The sequence below is a fragment of the Rhea pennata genome, chromosome 10 (assembly GCF_028389875.1).
Source record: "Rhea pennata isolate bPtePen1 chromosome 10, bPtePen1.pri, whole genome shotgun sequence".
Taxonomy (NCBI): Eukaryota; Metazoa; Chordata; class Aves; order Rheiformes; family Rheidae; genus Rhea; species Rhea pennata.
Window position 1 is genome coordinate 9,113,421 of NC_084672.1, and position 25,037 is coordinate 9,138,457.

Here is a 25,037-nt window from a genome sequence, read left to right on the forward strand (position 1 = left end):
GAAGTGATGCAAATGGTGGATTTCATGGGATCTTCTTGATCAGGATCTTAAAGATGCAGCTAATCTGTTCTGAATAGACATGTGGTAGATCAGATGTCATTTCTGAGTGGCTGAGACACCAGCTTTGCAAGGTGGAGCATGGAATGAGCAGATACATTGTCAGCTTGCAATGTGGTGGTTATGCAGTGTCAGCTGTGGTGTTTATTTCCTCCAGCCCAAGCACTAATTTAACTCAGTGGTACAGGCATGATTTTCAAAAGGGTAATGCTGCCCTCACAAAGCCAGGTAAGGCTAGTTAGAAAAGTGATATGGGTTCAATGATGGTAGTCGCTTTGCAGATGCTGTCTTTTCCTGGAAAACTGTTCTGCTCCCTACCAGGTCCTTGTGCATGGGAAGCAGGGAGGGGTCGTTCCCAGTTCACCTCCAAACATGGCAGCAGCACCTGGCTGTGATTGCCAGTGTAACCCCAGAAAACATCTGGCAGATCAAAGTGTTCCTTCTTCTGGAGTAGCCTTCATCCTGGCCAGTCCACTGCTCCTTGCTGCCTGTCCCAATCTGCCTAATCCCCAAATCATGCTCCCTTGCTCCCCACCAGTCTCACACAAACCCACCGCCTCACATCAGAATCAAACCTGTTTCCATTTACTGCTGCTTTCTTTCTACACTTCCACCAGAGCTCTGGCTCTTTGCACTCTAACACCACCACTTTTTACCCCAACCCATAACCATAACCTTATTCTTTGTATTCACCCTCATCCACACACAGTCATGTGCTCCCTACCTCCCAGACCTATCCCAATTCCCACTGTTTCGGCACGAGGCAGTGCCTCTCACCCCCACTCACTTCACTTCCATAAATACTGCTATCTGGGATGAGTCTCTTCCCCATTCCTGAAGCAGAGGGGGCGTGTAGTCCTACCACTTTGTTCACTGAGCTTTTCCGTTTGCAACCTTTGGCTTATTCTTCTTATTCACCACTACTTATATGGCAACTTTTCCAGAGAAAACATTTCACGAAAGAGTCATTGAAAGAATGTGGCTTTAGCAGGCTCTCTCACTGGCTTTCTGAGGCTGGATAGTCATAATCATGCCAAATTTCAACCACAGGAACACAGTATAATGGCAAACGTCAGACAGGCCACTCAGAATTAAACAGAAGACAAACAGTGTTCCTTACTCAGTATGACATCTTGGAAATACTCCAGGAGAAGCTCATAACCTCCTTGACTTTACTGCATTCGTTCCAATCCCTCCTGCTTACCACTGATAGCTCCTCTGCCTGCTCTCTCATCCAGACCCCCTGTCTATAGCCCCTCACACGTGCAGACTACCTCTGGGACACGCAGCACTCTAAAACACAACTGACACCTATATCTGTGCCTTGACTTATCTAAATGTGTAATGAAGGGGCAGAAAGGGGCTCTGAGAGAACAAGAGGTGGTATCATAGGTGGGTCCTGTTGGGAACAGACAGAAAACAGCTGGGGCACTGTGAGATCTCATGTGCATTCGAGGTCTAAGGACCAGTGGCAGGGTGGTTGAAGTGACAGTGTGTGTTATACTCTGCCCAGGTCTGTGGGATATCTGTCTGTGTGGGGTTTAGGAATTTCACCTAAACAGACTCCCTGCTAAATTCAGGAGTATCGTGGCATGGATTCATCTCAAGGAAATAAAGTAGGATCCTTAGAAGTTACAAAAACAAAAACGAACGAACAAAACAAATTTTCCCCTGCAATGCTGAGGCTGCTTGTGGAGACAGGCAGGGTTAAAGTGCCAAGGAGCAGCCAGCAACAGGATCTAGGCCCTTTCCTCCCCAGAGCGCAAGACTCAGGAGCACTGCTGATGCCAGGAAAACTCTTTTCAGATGCCTCTTCCTCCAGCCAGCAGCTGTGGCTGGACATGGGGTAAAAGGAGTGACCTTGTGGTTGGGAACTTGGGGACAGAACGGGCTGAGCAGAGCCTGTGAGATGCTCAGCTCAATAGCATCTCTCTTGGCCTGGAATAATTGAAGAATGCAACAGCCAATCTGCTCTGAAACGACCAGTGACCTTCCCTGTATTAGCAGGCAGAAAAACATAAAAAGGAGAGCCAGAAAGTCTCTGGCAGCTGGGTAGCAGAAGAAATGACTTCAGCCATAAGAACAGATCAGGGGTCTCTGGTCTAAAAGTGGACAGAAAGGTGGAAAGCAGTAACCCAGCAGGGCTGAGGTTAGTCAGAAAGGTTTATAGTTAGGAATTATCTAGTGTGCTAAATAAGACCAGTGCAGAAGCTTTTGGGGAGGGCAGCAGAGCTGAAAGTTGGCAATGAACAGCTGAATGAGTACATGATGGAAAAATACTGAGCAGGTGGGCCATGTGCCACCTCCACGGCTGGTTTGTGTGATACAGCCATTCTCTCATCCCTGGTATTTGTTTTCTTACGCTGTCAGCTCCTTAGGACAGACGCTGGTCTATTTAGAGATCTGCAAAGTGCCCATTAGGCTTTTAGACACCATTTTCAGCAAATACATAAGAGTCCAAAGAGCACTGCAAATCCAGATCCAGCAGGCTCTCAAACACCACAGTTCTGCAGCCTGCAAGCCAATACCTCTCCGGCACTGCAGGGAAGGCAGAACAGGCAAAGAGGAAAATTCATTGCCTTTATTTCCATCTATAAAGCATTTTTGTCCTCACGTGTCACTAACAGGCACTATGCATATTTTGAGCTGGCAATCAAGCCCTATCATAAGAGATGTTTTCCCTTTTGCTCCTGCTACACTGGCAGAGATCAACACCTCAATGTTTCCTCCAGCAAAAAGGAAGGTTTCCTAAGAGGTGCAAAGTCCCTGGAAGTCATTCAGTGCACAGTAAGTTTGCTGAGCAGGAGAAAAGCTGGGCAAGAGGAGATAAAGCAGAAAAAGAATTAGTTCCTTGTGGCAGCAACAGCCAAGAAAGGGATGTAGAGAATAAAAGGTGCCAATGTCACCAAGTGGTTGCATAGCTGTGTCTCAGGCTGATCCAGCACTGCACCCAGTTCTCTCTGCCTGGCACCTTTTACATTGCCAAGTTTTAGAAGGTGAAATTATAATCAGCCTTTTATGGTTCTAGTGTACAGAGGTAAATGTCTGCCCAAAGCACAAGGCAAAGCTATGTGTTTTTCCAGTAGCTTCAGCTTCCAGTGCATATATTTTGCCTTTTTTGCAGTATCCATACCAATCACAGAGGGATCCCCTTGCCTCCAAAGCACCAATGTTTTTCTGGATGCCCCCCCACACACACTTCTGTGCAGAAACATCAGTCTGAAACTGCTGGGCTGGAGTGGCCAAATCCTTCCTATGAGGCAAGCAGGCTGGAAATGAAATTCGGCTCTTCCCAGCACTTTTCATTTATGGGATGGTTTAGGCTACTGCTCAGATGGCATTTCCTGAGCATGAGCTGTTTGCTGTGAGTGGTACAGACTCACTTCTGGCTCCTGGCCAGAGCACTCCACCTACTGCACACACCACTGCTCCCAACACGCACAAGCCGTGTCATGCTAATCATCAGATGGGTTTGGCCCTAGAAACGTCAGCTCCCTGCACACTCAGAGGGAGGACAGTTTCCCTTACAAGCCAAAACTCAAGAGGCTGTTTTAATAGCCCGCAGCCTGGTTTGCACTCACAAACACACATGCTCACTCCCAGCCATTTCTGCTCCTGCACCAGAAGGTATAACCAAACCCCCCTGTCGTTGTTCTCTGTAACAGGGAGCAAAACTCCCACTAAATTTCACTAAATTCCTTCTTCCCTTTCTGGAGATGCAGCACTTTCTCCACCCCTTTCCTTCTTCATGCAGTAACCTTGAAAGCTCAGCAGTTTGGATTCCACTACCATATCCACCTGGAAATTGGTACTGTTACCTATTCAATTTTATTCTACTGTAGTTCTCAGATCTCAGCCCTCACTGAAATATGTATTCTAGTATGAAAAACTGCCATAGGTCTTTTTTCCCCCCTCCTGGCAAGAAAGGTGCAGCTAAGTGTTTTGTTTGGTTTGCCACATGACATGGGCCAGACATGGTAAAGACAGCACCCTTCTAAACACCTGAGCTTCTTTCAGGCCACAGAAGTCTCCAACAGCCCCAAGAATTTAAAGTAAAGAACTTGCCTAGAGCTTCAATATTGTTTTGCAGAATTTTCCTGCAGTTTGCCTGTGTCTAGAATAAACCACCATGTTACAACTGGAATCAGTTCAATTGCAATTACCAACCAAACATGTTCTTCAAATGCTTTGATAAGAGGCTAATACAGGAAGTGCATATAGTAAGCCTATCATGTACCTTGATCACAAGCATAACTCAGCTATATTCAGACATACCAACCCTTGACCCAGCAGGGTCACCAGTGAGTTTAGTAACTTGGTTGACCAAGTGCTATCAGCTCGTATCTGTAGTGTGAAGAGACACGATGAGAGCTGGCTGTGGGAGTGTGGTTTTCTGTTCTGACATTTTCATGCTCAGTCCTTCCTCAGAGCTCTCATCTTTTCAGTGACTCAGGCTATGGAAGTTAGTCATCTGTGTAGATATACAACCCTCTGGAAAATGTGACTTGCTCCTTGAGAGCTTTCTCTACGTAGGAAGCTCCAACTCCCAGTAAACAACAGAAAACAAAATGTCTGCGATTAGGGAAAGGATTTTTCCATCCAGTTATATAAAGTGACCATTAACATAGCCAGATGATACTAGGAATACAACACGTGGTGCTTTTGGGATACTACCAGAAAAGGAAGTTTATAAACATCACGTTGCAGACTTTTTTAAGTGCTGTTTGTTTTCCTCCAGTGCTTCCAGACCTGCAAGGTCTGCTTATCAAGAGCACATTTTGCTGTCCCTGTTACATGTCGCACCCGGTGCAAGGAGCCAGATGGGCCCCTCTGCGCCCTGCCCAGGGCCAGGGGCATGTCCTGCCCGCTCCTGCGGAGAACCCAGACTCCAGCTCGCAGCCCAGCACAAGGCTCACGACACCCAAGTAATATCAGTGCGTCAGCGCCAACAAGGCTTCCGAGCATGGAATAGCAATGCTGCTGACCAGCATGAGGGCTACGCAGCAACTAACATCCTTCCTGAATGACCAGCCTTCGGGCCTCCCAGCTGGTCAGGTTCGCCCAGTATCGCTAAGGGGTGAGCAGGCCCCACAGCAGGAGTGCTCCGCAGGGTTTCCATGTCGTGTTCCTCCACAACGATCGGCAGCAGGAAGGCAGCAGTCACCCTCCCCGGTCACCGCCCGCGCCGCCCTCCCAAATCGACTCCAACCCCACCGGACAGCCGCGCTCTGTCATGGCGCCGGCAGCCTCGCCTCCCCACACGCGCCGCCCGCGGACGCCAATCACCGCCCACCGTCTGACTGAAAGACGGCCCAGCCAATGGAGCCTCAGGGGTCCGCCCCCCTGCGTCACAACCAGCCAATGGGGCCCGTGCCGCTCTGCTGCGGCGCGCTTCCACCCTCAGCCCGCCTCCTGGCCAATCCGCCAGCGAGTTTGGACGTGAGTGGCGTGGCGACGCGGCCAATCGGGCGCGCGGGCGGTTGCTAAGGGGGCCGCGGCCGCGGGGCCCGGCCGCAAACGGGTGGGAGCGGCGGTTGGAGGCGCGGGCGGCCGCGCCGCCGGGCCTGCAGGTGAGGCGCCGGCGGGCGGGGGCCCTTCGCCGCGCGGGGGCGGCCGCCGCCTCGGCGGGCCCTGCCGGGCGCCCCCGGCGCCGAGACGGGGGGCGGCGGCGGCGCGTTTCCTTCCCCCGTGGCCTGGTGGCGGGGCGCGGGCCCTCCGCCGTGCCTGCGCGCAGCAGCGCGGTGACCGGCCGGGGCTGTGGCCGCCGTCGGCGCTGGCCGCGCTCCCCTGCGGGCGCCTCTCCCCGCCCTCGCTGGCGTTTAGAGGTTTGCCCGGGGCCTCTCCTGGGAGAGCAGCAGCGGTGCTGGCGGCAGCCGCCGCTCTTCGTGGGGATCAAAGGTCCGCGCGGGGGCGGGGAGCGCCTGGCCGGGGGCCGCGGCCCCCCGCGGCAGGGCCGGCGGTGCTGGCGCTCGGGTGAGCTAGAGCAAGGGCAGTGGCAGCCGCGTTTGGTGTGGCGTCTGACAGCCCGCACCGCTTCCGCTCCTCGCAGCGGTCTCCTGGGCCCTGACAGTGTTTTGCAGCAGCTCTAGCCTCGAACACTTGTTAAAACCTGCTGTTCAGCCTATGTGACAGTGCTCTGTCCACTTTGTTTTATACTTCTGTGTGTAACTCAGTGATTTCTTCCAGCATTGTGTTTGTGTATCACAGCTGATGCATGACAGCTGGTGAGTCCATCACCTGACACTGTAGCCATTTTTAAAAGGTATATTTGCAATGGCTTTGTTAGTGCTCTCATAGCTGGATGAACTCAGTTCTGCAGTTGCATCCTGCCATAGATCATTTCAGGAGATTCTCAATAGCTTCCTCTTATTGCTGCTGTACAACTGTCACTAGTGTGGTAAGTACTAGGATTCCTGTCAGTCCCTTGCAGATTGCTGTTCTGCTTCTAGACTGCTGGTATGTCCTTCTGGAATAACTGATTAATAAGGAACAAGCAATTAACTGGTACAATGTGTTCATTTGACATACCCTGTTTATCAGTGATTATCTTACTAAGTGATATTGTTAATGCTGCTTCTGCTGACACATTCTTTATTTCCTTACTGACATCATGGTCATAGTTCAGTTATTTGAGTTTTTAATATCTTATTTTCAGACCTTCTCTTAAAATTCTTGTTTCCTTTGCCTATATGTTGGGGGGATTTTTGTTACTGGCAACTAGTCTTTGACTATCCCATTGTTCTCTTTTCTTGTTTTTTCTACTTCAGCTTCTTTATGCTTGTTGAGCTCTCATATCACAAGAGGAGCTTGAATAAATTCTCTTGTCACTTCTTGGATCAGTGGGTGTGCAGCCTCTTTTATTATTCCAGCCATCATTTATTTTGATCTTGAAGTCAAAGGTAAAAACAGGAAGGATATTAAAGAACTGCAGGCTAATTTATGGACTTCTGTTTTTCTGCTTTATACTTAAATGCTTGTAATTTGACTGTATTACCTTGACAGTTCAGTATTATTGAGTGAGTGAGCCTGGAAGAGGATGAGGGTGTCCTAAGACTGTGCTGGAGGTTGTCTTATGTAGGAGTGAAATAGATTTTCCCCTCTAGCCTTCAGAGATGTGGAGATCAGGGGTTTTATCTTCCATCTTGCAAAAACTGTTTCTTAACAAGTTAACTGAACTAACTTGCTTCACTTTTCTTGTAAGAGCTATATTTTTTTGTTCATTAATAATAGTAGCTTAGGCTTTTAATGTTCATAAAGCTGCTCTATCAGTTTTTTCATGGGAATAGAGGGGGGAAATCCAGATATTACAGCACAATGACCATTTCAGTGCATTAATGTTGTATAATAGGGAAGTAAAGATGACAATGATGCCAACATGATGCCTCTTTGAGAGGCATATTGAGAAGTTACCCAGATCTCCTACGTTCCAACTCTTCTTTTGGTTGTAATTTGATACACTGTAGAAAATGATGGCTTTAGAGCAGTGATTAAAACCTTCCATAGTTTAACCTCACTTGATAATGGAAGTGTTCTGGGTGCTGCTGGATTCATGGTCTCCTGTTACTCCTCTTTCTTGCTCTCTACCTCCTACTTCTCCATCCTTACTTCACTCTGCCAGCTCTGGCAATTCCAGAACTTGGATTAAATTAAGAAACCCAGCAGGATTTGGCAAAGTCTCTGTAGGGATCTGTGCATTGTAGTCTTTGCTTCTAACTCATGGTGTATGGTGCTGGTGCCACCTGTAGCTGTCTCTGCTGAAACTCAGCAGAGCTTACTTGCTTGGGCTTTGGCAAGCACATCAAACACCATGGAAGCCAGTGTCATGTAGTGACTAGTTGGGTGTGGAAGAGACAGCTCAAAACAGATAAAAACTAGCAAGTACAAACCAGATTCTTAGCTCTAGCTGGCGTTGTTGAAAGCTCTAGTACCTGTGTCTTTCTATAACTGGAACAATTTAACATACATCATTAAATGCCAGTTTGCCTTCCTGGTCCTTCTCTTGACAACAACTTTAGATTAACATTGCTGCTGGAATATTAGAAACAGGGTGAGTTATCATGGAAAAAGCAAATTGACTTTAATTGTTACATTAGAAATAACTGGTGGCTTCAGGTGCTCTGAAACTAGTGTTGTGGACTCTCCAGCAAAAGCCTAAGTCTGAGTTCTGTTTGTGTTAGTCTTCATCTGAAGTTTTGAATTTGTTTTGGAAACTTTTATTTTATGTGTTAGTGTAGCTCTAGCTAGCTATTTTTCATGAGCACTATATAGCAACTATTTCTATATGAAAAATGGATTTGTATAGAAGTGCTTGCTCTTCAAGAGCTATTTAAGTTGGAAGTTAAGCTTATATGCAGTTAAAAATATCTGATCAAAAACAATTGACTGAACTGAGTACTAAGCAATTGATTTAATTTCAGTGTGCACGGACAGTCTGTCCTTTTTACAGAAAAGACAAAGGTCCCACTTACCCAATGTATGTGGGTGGCAATGATGCTAACCTAGTAAGGCAGCTGTCCTAGCCTCTTTCAGATGTAGGAAGGTTTTTTTTTTTTTGCCCGGAGGCTTGTCTTTTCTCCAGTTTTATCAGTTGACTTGATGGGGGAAAAAAAAACTCTGACTACTAGCCTTACTTTGCCAGCATCAGAGAGCACTAATTAAAAATGCTTTGCAAGACAGTTTTGCACTGTCCTTGTGCTCGAAACATCTGTTGTGCTTGCGCTCTGTTAGAGATAGCAGCAGTGGAAGGAAGTGTCATAGTCCTCAATGTAGCAAAGGCTGTTTTTCATCAGTATCTGTAGGCTCACCAGGGAGAATAGTTGCCTAAAGCTGGGAGGTTGGCTTTACTGTTGAGAAATACTTGAGTTTCTCATTATCATTGGTTCAGCCTGACTACAATAAATAGCACATACAGCTTCCTCTATCAGTTTGGACTGAATTCCTGTAAACACTAAAGCCTTCTGAAGCTTCTTATGTACTTGCTGCTCAAATATTTGCTATTAAAACTGAGTGCTAGTCCTATCCAGGGTGTTGAGTACTCCAGAAATATAATATGGACTCCCTGCAGAAAAGGATCAGCTGGGAAATGGCTGGCTGCCAATGAGATGTTCAATTTTTAACAGTTAATCCTAATTCTCTCCTGGGTTCTAAATTATTTATCTGCTTCACATTAAGATGCAGGATCCAGAAAGATTAAACTGAGGATGTTCAGGTCTGGCTGTCCTTTGACTAGAACACCCTCTTTTATGAAGTATTGGTTGGGCATGTGTTAATATAAAAAGCTTGTGCTAAATGAAGAAAGCAGATTAGCAGTGTCTGTTAAGGTGAATATGCTTAGTGGAGGAGAAAACTTCCTAAAATGTATGACACATCCCTAACTGCTATTCAGATTCTCTCCCCTCAACTGGAAGGAAGAGAATCTAAATTTAACTGTTTAAACTTGGACTTGCTGATGATTGCTAGTGTGTCAAAAAAAATCTCAGCTCACTTTAATGAGTGTTGTATTAAATCTGAGTATTCTTTAATTGGTGTAGGTGTGTATTGGTCTTTGTGTTTAATTGTGTAAAATACTGTTGCTTATTTTCAAATGTAAAGATGTGAACTTAACTTCACTAGCATCTGTCATGAGCAGACTGAGTGAATGACTGTAGATCTCTTTACACCTGTGCAGCAGAGTTTTCTGTGGCCAGAAACAAGTTAAGCAGCAGGTTCAAAGACTTCAGACTGGAGTGGCACATCATCTTTTGATAATGTATTGATGTTTTCTGACCAATTGATTTTTAGTTGTCTGTTTAAGCACTGCTTGCTGTCTTGGCTTGTGCTTTGATGCTTTTTCTCTGCTATAGCCTGGCATGGAGCACGCTCCCCATTTACTCAGCAGTGAGCCATGTTGCTAACCAAAGAACAGCTGTAGTGTGCTTGGACTCCAGACTCCCGGTACTCATCTGAAAAATACATCTGAGCTCTGTGACAGTGTGAGGAAAGGAATGATTGAAATCTGAGGACAAATGAGACTTGGATAGTATGACCCTGTATTTCAAAATATGGTGAAGGAACAGAATAAACTCTTAAGTCTATAATACATTTAATGTTATTCCATTCAGCTATTTGTGGCTTAATGCTAGCAGCATCTTGCCTGCAGCTTTAGCACAGTAGCGTTCAGCCAGCAGTGCTGAGCGTGCACTGCTTGGTACTCTAGAACTTGTTTCTTCAGCTTATATTGAGCTTGATGCTACCTGCTGACAGAAGGTCATGCGATAGGTAAGTTGCATCTGCTTAGGCTGTAAGACCATGGAAAAGTGTTGGCCAGTATTGCCTTTCTCCCCTCACCTCAAAAAAAAAAAAAAAAAAAAAAAAAAAAAAAAAAAACTTTAAGCTTGAGCTCTTCTGCAGAAAGCAGAAGAGCAGAAGACCTAACCTGTAGGAGACAAGGAGCAGTTAAGATGTTGCAAAGTGGTACATCCTTGCAGTAACAGATGAATCGTTTAAATAACGTGAGCCTTTTCTTTGAGATAAGATGCACTTAACTGATTTCTGTGGAGCAATCAGAGCCTTAATGGTCTTGCCTAAGTTTAATCTTGTACATCAGAGGTGCGTGATAAGTTAATGCAGTGTTTTTAGTCTGTCTGTGACAAGCAGGAACCAGCTATGTTGCTATGTAAATTCCAGTATATGTATTACCTTTCTTGTAAGATGAAGTGCAAAAACTACATGTCATGCATTAGAATCATTTTGATCAGTTAAAATGATCCTGTGAAGAAACAAAAGTAGTTCCTGGTAGTTGGAAGGAAGTGAAGTTTTCAGGGTTTGTTTGACTGTGAATTAGCCTTCCTGGGGAAATGAAAGAACAAGTGTTTTTGGCCCTGTGACTGTAGAATTGTCTTCAGGTGCTTTCTCAAGCAAACTGCCTCGGAATGCATACCCACACCTCCCTGGTGCTTGACATCTACTCTGAAAGTGTCAGACTTCTCAAAGTCGCCGAAAAAATGTTGAAGGCACCTGTCTGTTGCTGTAACATGAGGCACCATCAACACAAACTTTGTCCCTGTATCCTCAGAGTACCCCTAAATTTAGTACATGAGTCAAGTATTGTATCTGTAAAGGTCATATTTCAGTGAAGGCACTAGCCAAGAAATTCTTGTTGGAATGTGGTGTAAACAGTACCTGCTGCTTGCCAACCAGGCAAATCCTGGCCTGGCTGCTAGCTTTGGCACAAGGCAGAAGAGGGCTTAAACCAATGAGTTCTATGTGCTGTCCAAATAATGTTTTGTGATAGGACATGTCACTGTGCCCTGTTTATTTGGAGATAAAATCATCAGATATCAGATGATGAAACTCTAGTGGGCTTGGCGAGACTCTTGATGACTCTGAAGGAGGCTATACTTTATCTCTAACTTTTCTTTGAAACCTAAGACTAAATGCTTGAAGTGCTCACCTAATTCTTATTAGTTTCCTCTAACTGTTTTAAAGTCTGAGCCTTAATTGGTTGTTTAAGTGGCCGGAAGCATGGAGCAGTATCGTATGATCTCGGTATTTGCTTTGCACCTGTTCTCTTCTGAGCTACTACTGAAGATAATAGAAGGTTCTTGATGTGTCAAGCATGTTTAGGTTAGATACTATATTGAAATAGTGTGATGCTTTGCTTTGTATCCCTAAAACTATGGGGCTACTGGTAGTATAGCCCTAAAATACATATATCTATAACTCTTTGCAGAGCTTGGTAGCTAAAGTAGCAATTCAGGCTTAGCACTTCATATAAAAATGCTTTTTCACTTTTACTGAAAAATGCTGGCAGAAGACAAGATACTGGACAGTACAATAAAGCTGTACTGTTTAAAAAGCTGGTACTAAACGTGCATGCCCCATGGAGCAATGGGAGTGAAGTGACTTCCATCTGTGGATGAGCCTTGTCTCCGTAGGAAACCTGCAACTGTGTGCAAGTCTCAGATTTGTCCATAATGACTCCACTCCACATTCTGATGCGTATCTTAGTGAAGGTACCTAGTGTCCTTTAAGGGTTACTTGAGGAATTCCCTGTAGCTCTCCTGGCTTTTGTAGTACCCATTTCTGTTCTAATCTGAAAAAGTAGGATGTTGAGTTTTTTTCCTCACTACACTTGTATAGGTGCTTTGTTAAAACAGTGCTAAAATGATTCTTCCCTGTAGAGTGACTTCCAACTTTTTTCCTTGATGAAAGGAAGAATGAGAAGACTTCATAAATCTAGCACTTTGCAAGTTAAGTTTGGAGTTAGCCTCCAATCACAAATAGAATTAAATATATCAATTGAAACATCTGTTGCTAACTTCATCTCGCTTGCTAAAAGTGAATCCAGTGTTCTGTACACAAAGAGCAATTGTCTGTTTGTTCGTATTAATACTGACCCACTTAGAGGAGATTCTAGATTAAATTTTGACTAGCTGAACACTGTAGTTATCTGTCCTCTTTTTGTAAACCCTGAAGTTATTAGGTCAATGCAAGAAGGATTTAACAAAATGGAAGGTGACCTCATCTGTGCTTGAAAAAGGGGAGGTATTTGTCCTAAGTGATTAGAGGCAGAGCTCTCAAATCCATTTTATATGTTAAACCTTTAAAATTTCAGAGCTGAGTACTCTGGCTCAGCTCCTGCAAATCTGCTCTGGCTGAGAGAAGTCCGCCTAGGCATTCAGAAATGTCAGGCAGCCGCTCTAGGAAGTGCCTTAAGTGTCACAGTTGAAACTGTGGGACACTTAAAAATTTAACCTCACAGGCTAGATTAGCTGCTTAGTTAATCACTACACATACTTGATAAGCAGATGTAACAGCAGCAGTGCCATCTTCATTTATGTACAGACTAACCTGAAGCTTTAGATAAGATGTTGACAAATGCCCAAGTCTTAAGCACATGTGAGGTGCTTCAAGAACTTCTAAAATGCATTCACTTAATTCCCTCTAGAAGAGGAAAAAGACTAAGTGTCAAAAGGATAGCGCTGTTTTATTAGCAAGTTGATTTTTGTTCTCGGAAGAACTCCAAGCTAGTATGGTTTGGTTCTAATTACAAAAGAAATGGACAAAAACTGGATATAGAAGTGTCACAATGTGAGGTGTTTGAAGTCTGAAGACTGGTGGGGAGAAGAGTTGGAATTAAAACTTCGTTTGCATCAGTTATATTGAGTCATTAGTAGAAAATGTTAATGATTGGTCATGCTGAATTTTAACTTTAATCAGTGATATGAAAGCTGTAGAACAGAACTATCATAAAATCCAGCTGACAAAGGTCTTGGAGATGCTAATATAAACATTACAAGTAATATTTCTAAATGAAACAGTGATGGAAAGATAACAATTTTAGATGGGGAAGCGCCTGGTTGTCCTTTAGTCACTGACTATTCAGGAGCTTACTCTTTCTTCTGGCACTTTCAATGAAAAGTCAAACTTTATAGTTTGCCTCTTGACTGTTGCTTCTAAGTTGGATGTAATGTTGGTAAACTTGTTTTAAGGGTGAAAATAAGAACATTGTATTAGAATAATGAGCATTTGAATTCTTCATTTTGACATGAAGCTGATAATCTCTTGATCAGAAGTATAAATGTTTGCTTTTATAGTCTCACTCTTTTGGTGAAGCTCAGAGTTGGAAAATAAAAGCTTCCAAATTCTCCAGGGTTAGTGTCTCTGCTTTCCTCACCTCCGTTCTCCTACAACACAAACAGCTGTGGTGGCATAAACTTCCATCCAACATGCGGTTAATCAATAGCTGATGTTGGACTTACTTTCTTCCAAGGGATTTTGGTGCAGCTGCATTGGGTACAGACAGTACTTCTGAGGCTTCCTCATTCTTACTGGCAGAAGAGTAAGGCTTTTGTATGGCCTCTTATTGGCTTATTTTCTGAGTCAGAAATACAGGTCTCAAAGGAGCAGATAGAGCTCTGAAGCTTTTGCCTGGAAGCTCTGATTCCAAATCAGCTTATTATGCCTATAGGGAATCAGAAGTGCTAACTGTAAATATTGCTTACATTTTAGTTACAGGCCTAAAGCTATATTGTGTTCATTGGCATTATCAAATTTTTGTAATAGTCTTTGTATGTGCACAAGTGCTAATTAAGCAGCTTTGTCTGAGCCTCCTGATGGAGGCTCACCATCTTGATGTGTGGTGATAGTATAATTTCTCGATGCAAGTGTAGAAACAGCAGAGCCTGTTATACAAGGTTCTATTTATAAAAGTTACACTTTTTAATCGTGTGTAAAAGTAGCAGGAAACTTCTGGTCTGACTTAGCATTGCAGTAACAGCATAGATGCTATCAAGTTGAGGAGAGCAGTGGCCTACCACTTCAAGTCCTTTAAATATTAAGAGATTTGAGGTACCTTTTTGTAACTAGGGACAGTTTTACTGTATTGCTAAGACTCTGACTATATGCCTTTCTATGAAGTCCATAGCCCTGCTCTGGTGTTCTGTAGCAACCTCATCTGAAGTTGTACCGATTCTTGTTACTACTTCCTGTATCTCTTCTCATGAGGATATTTGCCTGCTGCAGTTGAGAGAATTAGTATGCTATAGGCAACTGATATAATTTGAAATTTGTCAATAGGCAAAAGATTTGTAATCATGAGCATATCAAAAAGTGGCTATGACTGAATATAAACCAATTAAAATGTCTGTGATAGGACCTCTACATAAATTTTATGTTCTTATCTTCCAATAGAGATTCAGCTTTATATTAATAGATTTGCATGCTTTGTCTTCCATCTGCAGGTAACTTGACTAGCAGGTGGAACCAGACAGTAAAAGCTGCATCTACTGAGACCTACCGATTACTACCTTGAAGAAAGTGACACTGGTAAAACTTTGCTTGTTAATTACTCTCATTTGGCTTAACCAGGTAGTTGAAGAAAGGTGAAGACCAAGGCAAAAACCTGCTCCTTCAGTGCAGATGAAATCTAACTGTAGCCAGTTACTTGAGTCATCTGTGTTTTTCAAAAGAAACAATTTTGTGAGCTGATCCAGCTATCAAAGTGGAAGGATGTTTTAGTTCTGTGACTAGATTTTCTTTTTTTCTCTCCTTTACACTGAAGTCCTTGAAGGATTGGATATAATCCTAGTTCTTTAGCTGCAGAATTGCATTGAATTAAAATATACAAGTGACTGCCTTAAATACCTGCAGGTGTTAGTACCAATATTCTCATTGCCTTGCAGAAGTCAGACTGAGAAAATAGCACAGTAGTCCTTTCAAGTTCCCCTTCTCAGCTTGGCTTGTACATCTGGGAAGAAACACATCCGAAGCTGCTGATCTTACCTCATAGAAGATGAGTGGAAAGCCAGGTTATTTGGGTTAGACACTAGGGATCCTGGCCAAGATTGACTGACTAGAGACTGTAGGGTTTGACACCTGAGACACTGCTGCAATTCTAGTGCAGTGCTGATTAGGAATGAATCTGCCCAACTCATCATCCAGTCTTTATTTGTTGTGATGGTCAGAGTCTTCAGAGCAGTACAGAATAAACTTTCTTTCATTTAAAAATTGCTCATAAAAGGTGGTATCTAGTATTTTTGTAGTAGTGTTAACTGACAACTTAATGTGTCTGGTGTGGTTTTATAGTTAACATGGCAATTGACATTGATTCTAAACAGTCTATTGCAAAGATTAAAGATTTTTTTTTTTAATCCTCAGGTTCAAAATGAGTGCAATGTTGGAAACCCCTGAGCTGCCAGCAGTATTTGATGGGGTGAAGCTGGCTGCAGTTGCTGCTGTTCTGTATGTTATTGTTCGCTGCCTGAACTTAAAGAGTCCGACTGCTCCTCCTGATCTCATTTACCAGGACTCTGCTTTGTCCCGCTTTCTGCTCAAATCCTGCCCACTTCTGACCAAAGAGTAAGTAGCATCTCTTTAGCATGTTGCCTTGCACCACAGGGAGAAGAGCTGCACTTAACCTTCTCCCTAGGGTGTTTCTTAAAGCTTGGTGCAAATGAACGGCAAAGTATTCTCTGAGAAAATAAAGAGATTCTAGATCTGGAAACCAGTATATTAACAGTCAAATATTTTACTATTGCTAGTGTCCTGGCTGCCTGGATTACATAGGACCAAGCCTTGTTCAGGACTGTCTGTGGATACATGGAAAAGTATACCTGCACCTCAAGCTTGCTCTGAATTACTAGGATCTGTATACTGGTATTGCAGTGGACTGTGCTGTACAACACTACCTGTGGAAATGAGGGAGGGAGAAATACAATCAGCATTTGTTTTTGATCACATTTCCTCTGTTCTAGTAGGGAAGAAATCTGTTGGGGCTCACAGTAGTAAAGACTTCAGACACTGCTAATGAACATAGGGATAGCTATTGGTTCTATAGTGCCTACTTTTTTTGAAGTGCCTTAAGTTGTTAGACTAGTGATGCACTCTGTCCAATAATAGATTTCACAACTAATTTATTAAAGTAATGACATCTTGGCCAATTGTAAGAAAAGGCTGTTTAATTTGCTGTGAAGTCAACATCAAGGTCAAGTGTATTTGAGCAGACTGGTCCTTGACCTCATTGTAGGGGCTCCAGGATCAGTGTAGCTGCCCTTCACTTTAAATTTTAGTAAATGCTTCATACTATTAGGTAATGAGGCTTTTGGTGTACTTTTTATTACAGTATTTCTCTCTTGCAATCACCGTAAGTCCTATTTAAAAGCTCTGAGTTAATTATCTAGTAAGCTCTGTCAAGTAAACCTTCCTTTTGGATCTCGGGTGTTGAACTGACTTGATAGTCATTCTAGTGAAGACGGGAGGCTTTTAGCAGTGTTATGTTACGTGCTTTGATTGCAGAAGTGTAAGATCTTAGGCCATCAGGTTCCTAAATTGTTAGAGGCAACAAAGCATTATTCCTTTTGAAGCAGATTCCAAAGAGGATTGCCTGATGAACTGGATCTTGTGGTAACATAGACCTATGCTGAAACTGAGTGCTGAAATTGGACCTTAATTATGTTTGGTGCCTTAACTGCAAAGCAGTTGCTTCTATGTAAAAGACTGCGGAGGTTCTGGTTACTTGGTATCTTAGCTGCTTGACACCTCACTGTTGGCATTCCAGGTTCATATGTCCCTAGTCAGTGAAAGAACAAGCAGGAAGCTTTACTGATTACCAGTCTTAAAGGCATATTGATCTCAGATTACTCAAAGCTTAGATGCATGTACTTACAGTAAGCTAATTCAGAGTCTGTGCTGCTTCATTTTCATCTCTGCTCTCATAGCTCAGGTTCCTAACTTTACTATTAGAGCCATGTTTTGGACTCTAGCACAGTTGAAGGGGAGGAAAAACTACCTAAAGGAGTGAAACATGTCTGAAGAACTGCAACACATCTGTTGTACACTGATTCCGCAAGCAGTTCTCTTCTGTAGCCTTAGTGCTGTTACTAGTGTGCAGTCTTGGACAGTGTACTCTGTCCTGATCGAGTCAAACTTCTCCGGAAACTAGCAGTGATTTCCAATGCGTGGTCCTTAAACATTGCCTGAAAGGCTTCTATGGCTACGGGAAAGAAATGCAACTGAACGAATGGCTAGAATCAAATGTGTCAATAGTTAACTGCTCAGTCTTATCCCCTGGAAGGGGGAATATAATGGTTCTGGGATTTTGAAAGTGTTTAGAGGAAGGATAATTATGTTCTAACATGATGTATATGCGACTGCTTTCCTGTTGGAAGTATCACAGATATCTAAGTATAGAGATTAAAGAAATCAAAGAAATTCTGTCTGTCTCTAGTCTCCAGGTGACTCTCCTGTCTGGTGGGGAACAAATATATCTAAATTCCTTCAATTATGTGTGAATTAGTTTGTAGGGCTAATTAGCTGGAGACAGCTTGTGCCATACTCCACTGAAATCTTAAGGCTTTGATTACTTCCTAATTTTCTGAATGTTAGGAAAGCTGATTAAGCAGCTCTTTTTGAACTCAAGCGTGAATACAAAATAAATAGCCCAACAGTCCTTTCTTTCATATCAGTACTGGCTTTGTGGAGATGTCCCACTGATTCATCTGTACAGCTGTGAACTGGTTTTCTGAGCTGGTCTGTTTGGTTTCCATATACTCAAGGGAGGAAGGGGAAGAAGTTGGTCACCCTCCTTAATGGTAAGGGTAATGCTGAAAAGCCTGGGTGGCAGGAAGAGAGCAGAAATGAATTAAGTTGTTGTTCTACCTGTGCAGCTATTCAAAACCACCTAAAATGGTGTCTAGGGACCATTGATAATTTGCCTTTTGACCTTTGAACTGCAGCTTTGGTTACGCACATCAGCAGGGAGTAAATGTTTTTTTTTTTTCTGAACTTGTCTGTAGGTTGAAGTGTGGAAATTACTGAATCTCTCCTAACTTGGCTGTGTCTATTTCAGTTTGAGCTAGACCTGCCACTTGCCTGTATGTTTCATGAGTAAACCACTTCAGTTTTTTTCACCCCTCACCCTCATAACACCACCTTTACCTATGGATTTATTGAGTAAATTGTGAACTTATCTTAATGAAGCTAAGTGGTGGGTAGATAAAGAGCTTTGGGTAGTAAAACTGCATGAGATGACTACATGCTAGATACCTTGTGCTTGTAAATGTTAGTACTGCTTTTAACAGTTAACTCTTTACTTATTTTAAGAATTGTTATCTGTCAAACCCTGATAAGCAAGAGAATTTGCCTACCTAGATTTCATGTTTTTTCCTTTGTTTTCCTTCTGCTACTGTCAAGCTTGGTCCTTTGGCTTACCAGGTAAATTAAAAATCAGTCCCTCTTTTCATTTAAAGAACTGCCTCTTGCTCGGAAGCTCTTGTGAGTCAACACAACTGTTGGTATCCTTGAATACTTACTTGCCTAGCCACTGGCTGCAGCTGTCTCCTTTTTCTGTCTTCTCAACTGGTACAGAAAGTCTGCTCTCTTTTCCTGTTCCTATGGAATACAGCATTAGCTCCTCTGACCCTAAAATAATCTTGATCAGTATTTACTGTGCTAGGATACTTTTTTTTGGCTGTTTCCAACTTCTACTGTCAAATGTGTGTATCATTATTTTTAATGAGCATAGTGCTTATACTGCAACTCTATGGGAAACAATTACCCTTGTCTCCTGCATGTTTATGTTCTTAACAGCAAGCTCCTCAAGACTGAAGCAAGTGACTGCCAAGCCTCTTAGTAAATGCTGTTGGAGAGCCAGCTTACTGCACAAACAAAGGATAAGGAGGATGTAACTTACACTGATAAGTAGGCTGCCTAGTACCAGAATATTTTTCTGTACTGTTGTTGTTCTTCCCTAGATGTGAGCATAGAAGCAGTCAGAAAAGCTGACTTCAGTCTTTTAAGTCTTCCATCTAATGAGTGTTTGATTCCTACCAGCTCCTTAGTGTTTTATGCTGGATGGAATAAAGTAGAATAAAAATGAAACAGTATTCTGATGCTTTGGCATGTGAACATCTTAAGAGGTAGGGAAATGGCAGCTTGCTATAAGTGGGAGCCTTGACCTTAGGGAAGGAAGGTTTTTTTAGCTTCCTCTAAAACACTTAGACTTGTTTGTGAAAGTCAGCTGTTGTAGTGCAGGTAGTAGTACTCAGGGCATCTTGTGATTTTGGCAATTTCTAAACTCTGCTTTTTGAATTCGATGTACAATAGCACATTAAAGATGATATAAGAGTTGATGTTTAAAGTGTTACTCTCCAGTGAAATGATATGTTCCTGGAATAAGCCTGTTGCAGGACTTCCATTTCAGATGTTTGAGCATCTGAATGCTGATGACTGCTAATAAAAATAGCACGGTTCTCATGTGCTTTGAGCTGCTTATACAGCTGTTGCCTTCCTAAATTCCTATATACTGGGTGATGAACATGCTCTGAAATCATAATCTGTCTGATGGCCACTAAAACATAATCTACAAGCATCTGTTGGGATTATTTTCTAATATAAATTTAGGACAACATTTGAGCACCTGGGAATTCTCTTGTTCTTATGAACTGTTCTGTCACCTATCAAGATGTGGGGCTGGGTTATATAGCTGAAATGGAGCATTTGGGATTAAATTTTAGCATTTGTGAACATATTAATATAACTGGGTATGAATTTACTTAGGTAGTTAAGAGCAATAATCTGAACTCTGTACCTGCATCATGTCACAATTTAGTTGCCATATTAAGTAACTGGTAGCCCTGCACTTGTATTTCAGTAACTGAACTCTGACTGAAGGCAGACAGGAGAACATGAAACACATGAAGTTGTAGGGCTAGCCCTCAAGTATCTGTCCTTCGTCAGAATATCTGGTGTCTCTGACGAAATCAAAACAGGGAAAACACTTAGGTAAGTTCAGTTACCAGCCTTTTTATCTAGAGCAGGCTGAGAAGCAATTTTTTCCACAGAAAACAAGATTTCTGTATCGAGTGTAACATGATCTTGCCTCTAGCTCTTTCAGCTATCAATACTTGAATGTCTGATTGTCCTGCATCATCCTCTTCGTTGTGTGGACGCACAGATGCCTTGTCTTGAGCCAGAGATCATCTTGGCTGCTGTTTATCGCCTACCTGGCTGCTCAGGCTTCATTTTGGCTAGCTCCTGAGAATCTGTAACTTTTGGCTATTGCAGAGTAGTGAGTATGCTGCATGTAGATGTAGTTCTGCTGTCTCTGCTTGGCCTCTCGTGCATTTGAGAGCTGCCTAGCTGGAACAGCACACACTAGGGAATGTATAGTGGTAGAGAACAGTCTCTGCTGAGTGGAACCTGTTACCCTGGGATAAGCTCTATGGGAGTTTTTCAGAACTGTTTTGGCTTACAGCAAGCGTTGTAGAGAAGCTGAAGAAACCTCTATCGCGTCTTTGAACACTTCTGTTCCTACTTAATACCAATGCCTGAGGGAAACTACCTCACTTCATAAGTAAAAGGCCATTTTTTGGAAGTCCTGGCTAAACTTGATAGTAGTGACTGCCTTTGCATAAGATCTAAAGGGTAATGTTTGAATGTTCCTTAAACTGAATATTAAATTGCTTCTCTTAAAGAGTCCAGCCTGCATGGTGTTGAATTTTCCATGTGTCACATGCTGTGAGCTTATTTTCTTAAAGCTTACCTTAAGAAAAATAGACTGGATGCATGCCCTTCTGACAACAAGTTGATTTGTTTAGTGGAGTATCCTTTTTTCAGCTGTTAGCCAGGAATGGTGGCCTTATTGCAAAGCAATCTGTGCTAAAGCCATAGCTATCAACACTTAAGTAACTGAATTCTTAGGTTTGTCAGCTGGGTTGAGTCCAAAATGTCTCCTAGACTATTTTTCTCCAGAGTGTGGCATGAGTGAAGAAAAGTAGCTTATCTGATATTTGCTTTTATAGGGTGGAAACACTCATAGTTCTTGGCTGTGAAATATTGCTGGGGAGGTGCTTTACATGGGTTTGTAGGTTAGACTGAAAAAGCAGCTAGAAATCATGAAGTTTATACATTAGACTGTAAGTTAGACAAGCAAGTTTTCAATTTGAAAAGGTGAGTTTAAATGTCTTCCCAATTATGGAAGACTTACACAGCCTTTCCCCTTGAAGTTTTATGATATTCAGTCTCCTAGATTTGGGTGCTTAAGGGACTTAGAATATTTATCTCGTAAGCCTGTTGCTTAAAGGTGGGTGGATGGTGATGAAGCAAAAAGTAGCTTGAGATAGCAGTTATCAGTCTTTGAAATACATGAAAATTATGGTGTGAACTTGCTAAGTGCAAACTGCAGAGGCATATAGATTCATGTAGGAGTAATGAGTACTGCCCAATATACACTACTCATGCTAGATCTTAACCTTTGAATAGTACTCTTAAAGTGTAGCTCCATGCAGAGTGAGTACTTTAACCTGACTCTACTCAGTAGCTTAAACTGAATGTTTTTCTTGGTATGCTCAGAAAATACCTTGTGCCCTCTGAAGGGAGGAGAGTAGTGAATGTGCACTTGTTTGTAGGGCTTTACACAATCCTAGCTTTCAGATGGGAAGCTGGAATCCATAGGCAGCCTCTGTTTGTTGTTATGGGTGGAGTCATAGGATTTCTTGACTCTTCAGTCTGTCTCTCACTGAAGCACAATTCAGTGAAGCTGCATGTTCAATTTAGCTTTGTTAAATGGTATATGAAGGTCTGTTCTTAGGTTACTTCAGATTTTTTTGAAGGCAGTCCAAGGGACTTCTTCCAAAGAAACTAGTTGCAACCTGAGGAAGCAGGCTGTGGTAAATAGCATGCTGATAAGAGTCTGGAATCCATTTGTCTACATTTAAGTTCTGGTAATAGTGAGGCCTTGACTGTTCTAGTTTCCTTTCAGAGTAACAACATCCTGGGGTATGTGCTGCTGCATCTACTGCATCTATTGCATGGTATGACTAACTTGTAACTGGGAACTGAATTTTAAATGAGTGGGGGAGAGATTGGAGCTTGCAGAGTTCTTGGATTTTTTTTGTTGAGGTGGTAGCATTAATCAGGCACAGCTGTATAACTTAACTACTGAGCTGGATAAATAGCTTTCCTGCTACCCTATGAGACAAGACTCTGAATTCTACCTGCGATCCTCTTGATAAACAGTGCTCTGTAGAAACAGTCACTAAAACTTTCCAATTCATGTTCTTCTCCTGGGATTAGAGCCAATGCAACAAAGTTGACATGCAAATCTCCAGAAGAGTTGCACATTCTACTATAGACTGTATTTTGCAGCTCTAACCGGGGAAGAGCTACCTGCAAAATCCAGCCACAAAGGACTTCTATAAAAAGCCAGTCAAGCACTCTGTAGATGGAATATAGTTACCAAACTGAAAGTCTTAAATGAGTGGGGTGGAACTAGCAGCTTTTCTAATGCTGGAACGGCAATGTCTCCTGTCTGGCATGGCAGTCCTGGGAACTATCCAAAACTTGATACAGTGAACTGTGTAGAACCATCAGTCCTGTTTTTGCATCCTTTTTTAAATGACAGTACTATCTTACATGTCATCTTTGAATCATGAATGTGTCGGCTAATTTTCCATCTCTACCAGCAGTTGTTGAGAATGACCTTGGGCAGTCTGTATCACTGCTGGCAGTCTTTGCATGGCTGATACGCTGCCACACTGCTTGGCAGGTACCCAGGTGCAGTGTTTAGCTCTGAGTATAGCAATACTGAGCTGATGAGGTTGATAAATGCCACTAATCCTCATGTAGCTTAATTTAAAAGCTTTATAGTTGGACAACAGAATCCAAGATACACTGAGGTCCAACTTACAGGGTTACAAGGCATCATTTGGCAACTCCTATAACTTCTATTGAAATGGTATCTACTTGCACAGAAATCTGTTTTTAGGTCTATTTAGGAAGTGAACTTAGAACTGAGTGAATCTGTATAATGAGCTACTGTGTTGCTTTTTTTATTTTTTTTCTTTGAAGTCACTCTCTTGTGGGACTCATGAGGGAAGTTGGGGGAGGGGGAGCAAGGGGAGAGAATGGGGAAAAGGACAGACCCTGTCAGAGTTTCTCCAGGAACCTGTGTCAGGTCAGCACCTTGACTTCTCTGTAGCTTCTCCTGTTAGGTCTAGCTGATTCTTGCTTTGAGCTGAAGTTCCATTTGGTCTCTGCCCTGGAGTGCCCCTTTGCTTGTCCTGAACTATAAGACACTATCACTTCCTGATGAAGCAGCCTGAAAGATGATATGGGTGAAACTGTTTTAAATGAACACCTGTCTTGAGGTGCTAGAGCTGGGAGACTTCTGTCTTCTGAAAACATAGTTCAAATGGTCCTTCAGCTATGTAGTAACTTTGAATCTCTGCCTTGTGAGTACTGGTGAGCCTCAGTCTCTGCAGCAGGATTAATTGCCTTCATCCTCTGCAGGAATATAATTCTTCCTGCCCGTTCTGAAAGCCAGAATGCACATTATTAAAAAATGGTAATTCTGTATTTCCAGTGACTTTTTTCTATGCTGAGTCTAGAAACTTGCTAAACAGAATAGCACCTGCTTTAAGCTATGTATCTTCAGGTTAATAGCTGAGAATAGAAGCAATGGTCTCACTTTCACCCCCTATTTGTCCCCTTTACTATGCCAAATAGCAGACATGTTTGTCTCAGGCCAGTTGGCAGTTTGACATCTTTGCTTAAATCCCTTGCCAATTTAACAAAACTCCTGTAGGGCTTTAGACTTTTAGCCTGGCCTAAAGAAACAACTCCAGGCTTCAATTAAGAGTTTAAAATCTCTCACTGCATATATTAGAGTTGAGAGACTGCAGGCATATTAATATTGACATATAATACTCACACAATACTTTAGCTGGAGCCTCTTTCTTAATGCAAGTTATCTTACTACAGGCAGAATCTGCCCTTCTCCCTTGTGCTGGTGTATGCATATATGTAAAGGCTTTGGTCTAGCTTTATACTGACTTACTTAGAACTGCTGCTTTTGTCTTGCTAAAAAAGCCTTGGCACTTATGTCTTAGAGAGTCCTATTTTAAAGGAGGAGGTAGGGACAGAGTTGCGGATATGGTACATGAAGCTGATGTGGGAAAGATGTGTGGACAGTGTCAGAGAATAGAAGACTCCTATCCAGTCACATTCCAGTGGGTTATGGACTTAAATAGTAAATTTCATAAGCTCCAAACTGCCTGTTTTTTTCATGAACAGGGAAAATGGGAAAGAATGGCATTTCTGCTTCATATGGTCTCAAGCAATAAAAGGAAATAATTGAAGTGCTGAAAACAAGAGGGAGATACTGATCTCTCAGGTTCTAAGGTGATGTCAGCAGCTCTCAGCTTGCTGGGGATAACGTGCTCTGTAGTAGAGAACATGGTTCCTTAATTGGAAGCATGTCTCCTGGGCCGGCTGTTCTCCCAAATAATGAATCGTTCATGCTTTTGTGATGAGAGCTGATGTAACTATCTTTTTCAAGGCATCTGCTCAGTCTGTCTCCTCAGCAAAATGGCCAGGTGACTGCCCCCACCATCACTTGGGTGGCAGTATGCCTCCTCCTGTTAAACAGTTTGGCTAATATGTTTGTACTAACAAATTGGGTAACAAACTTTTAACCCCTTCCAGCTAACAGCTGTATTCTA

The 25,037-nt window shown here is 42.7% G+C and overlaps 1 protein-coding gene across 1 annotated transcript in view; it reads left to right on the forward strand.

The window, feature by feature from the left end:
• Nucleotides 1-5,551: 5,551 nt before the first annotated feature.
• Nucleotides 5,552-25,037, forward strand: part of ABHD2 (abhydrolase domain containing 2, acylglycerol lipase) — a 40,341-nt gene continuing 20,855 nt past the window's right edge. The window contains exons 1-3 of the mRNA XM_062583748.1: nucleotides 5,552-5,627; nucleotides 14,781-14,865; nucleotides 15,697-15,897. Of these exons, the coding sequence (XP_062439732.1) occupies nucleotides 15,704-15,897 (194 nt within the window). The 5' untranslated portion in view covers nucleotides 5,552-5,627; nucleotides 14,781-14,865; nucleotides 15,697-15,703. The remainder of the gene's footprint in view (nucleotides 5,628-14,780; nucleotides 14,866-15,696; nucleotides 15,898-25,037) is intronic.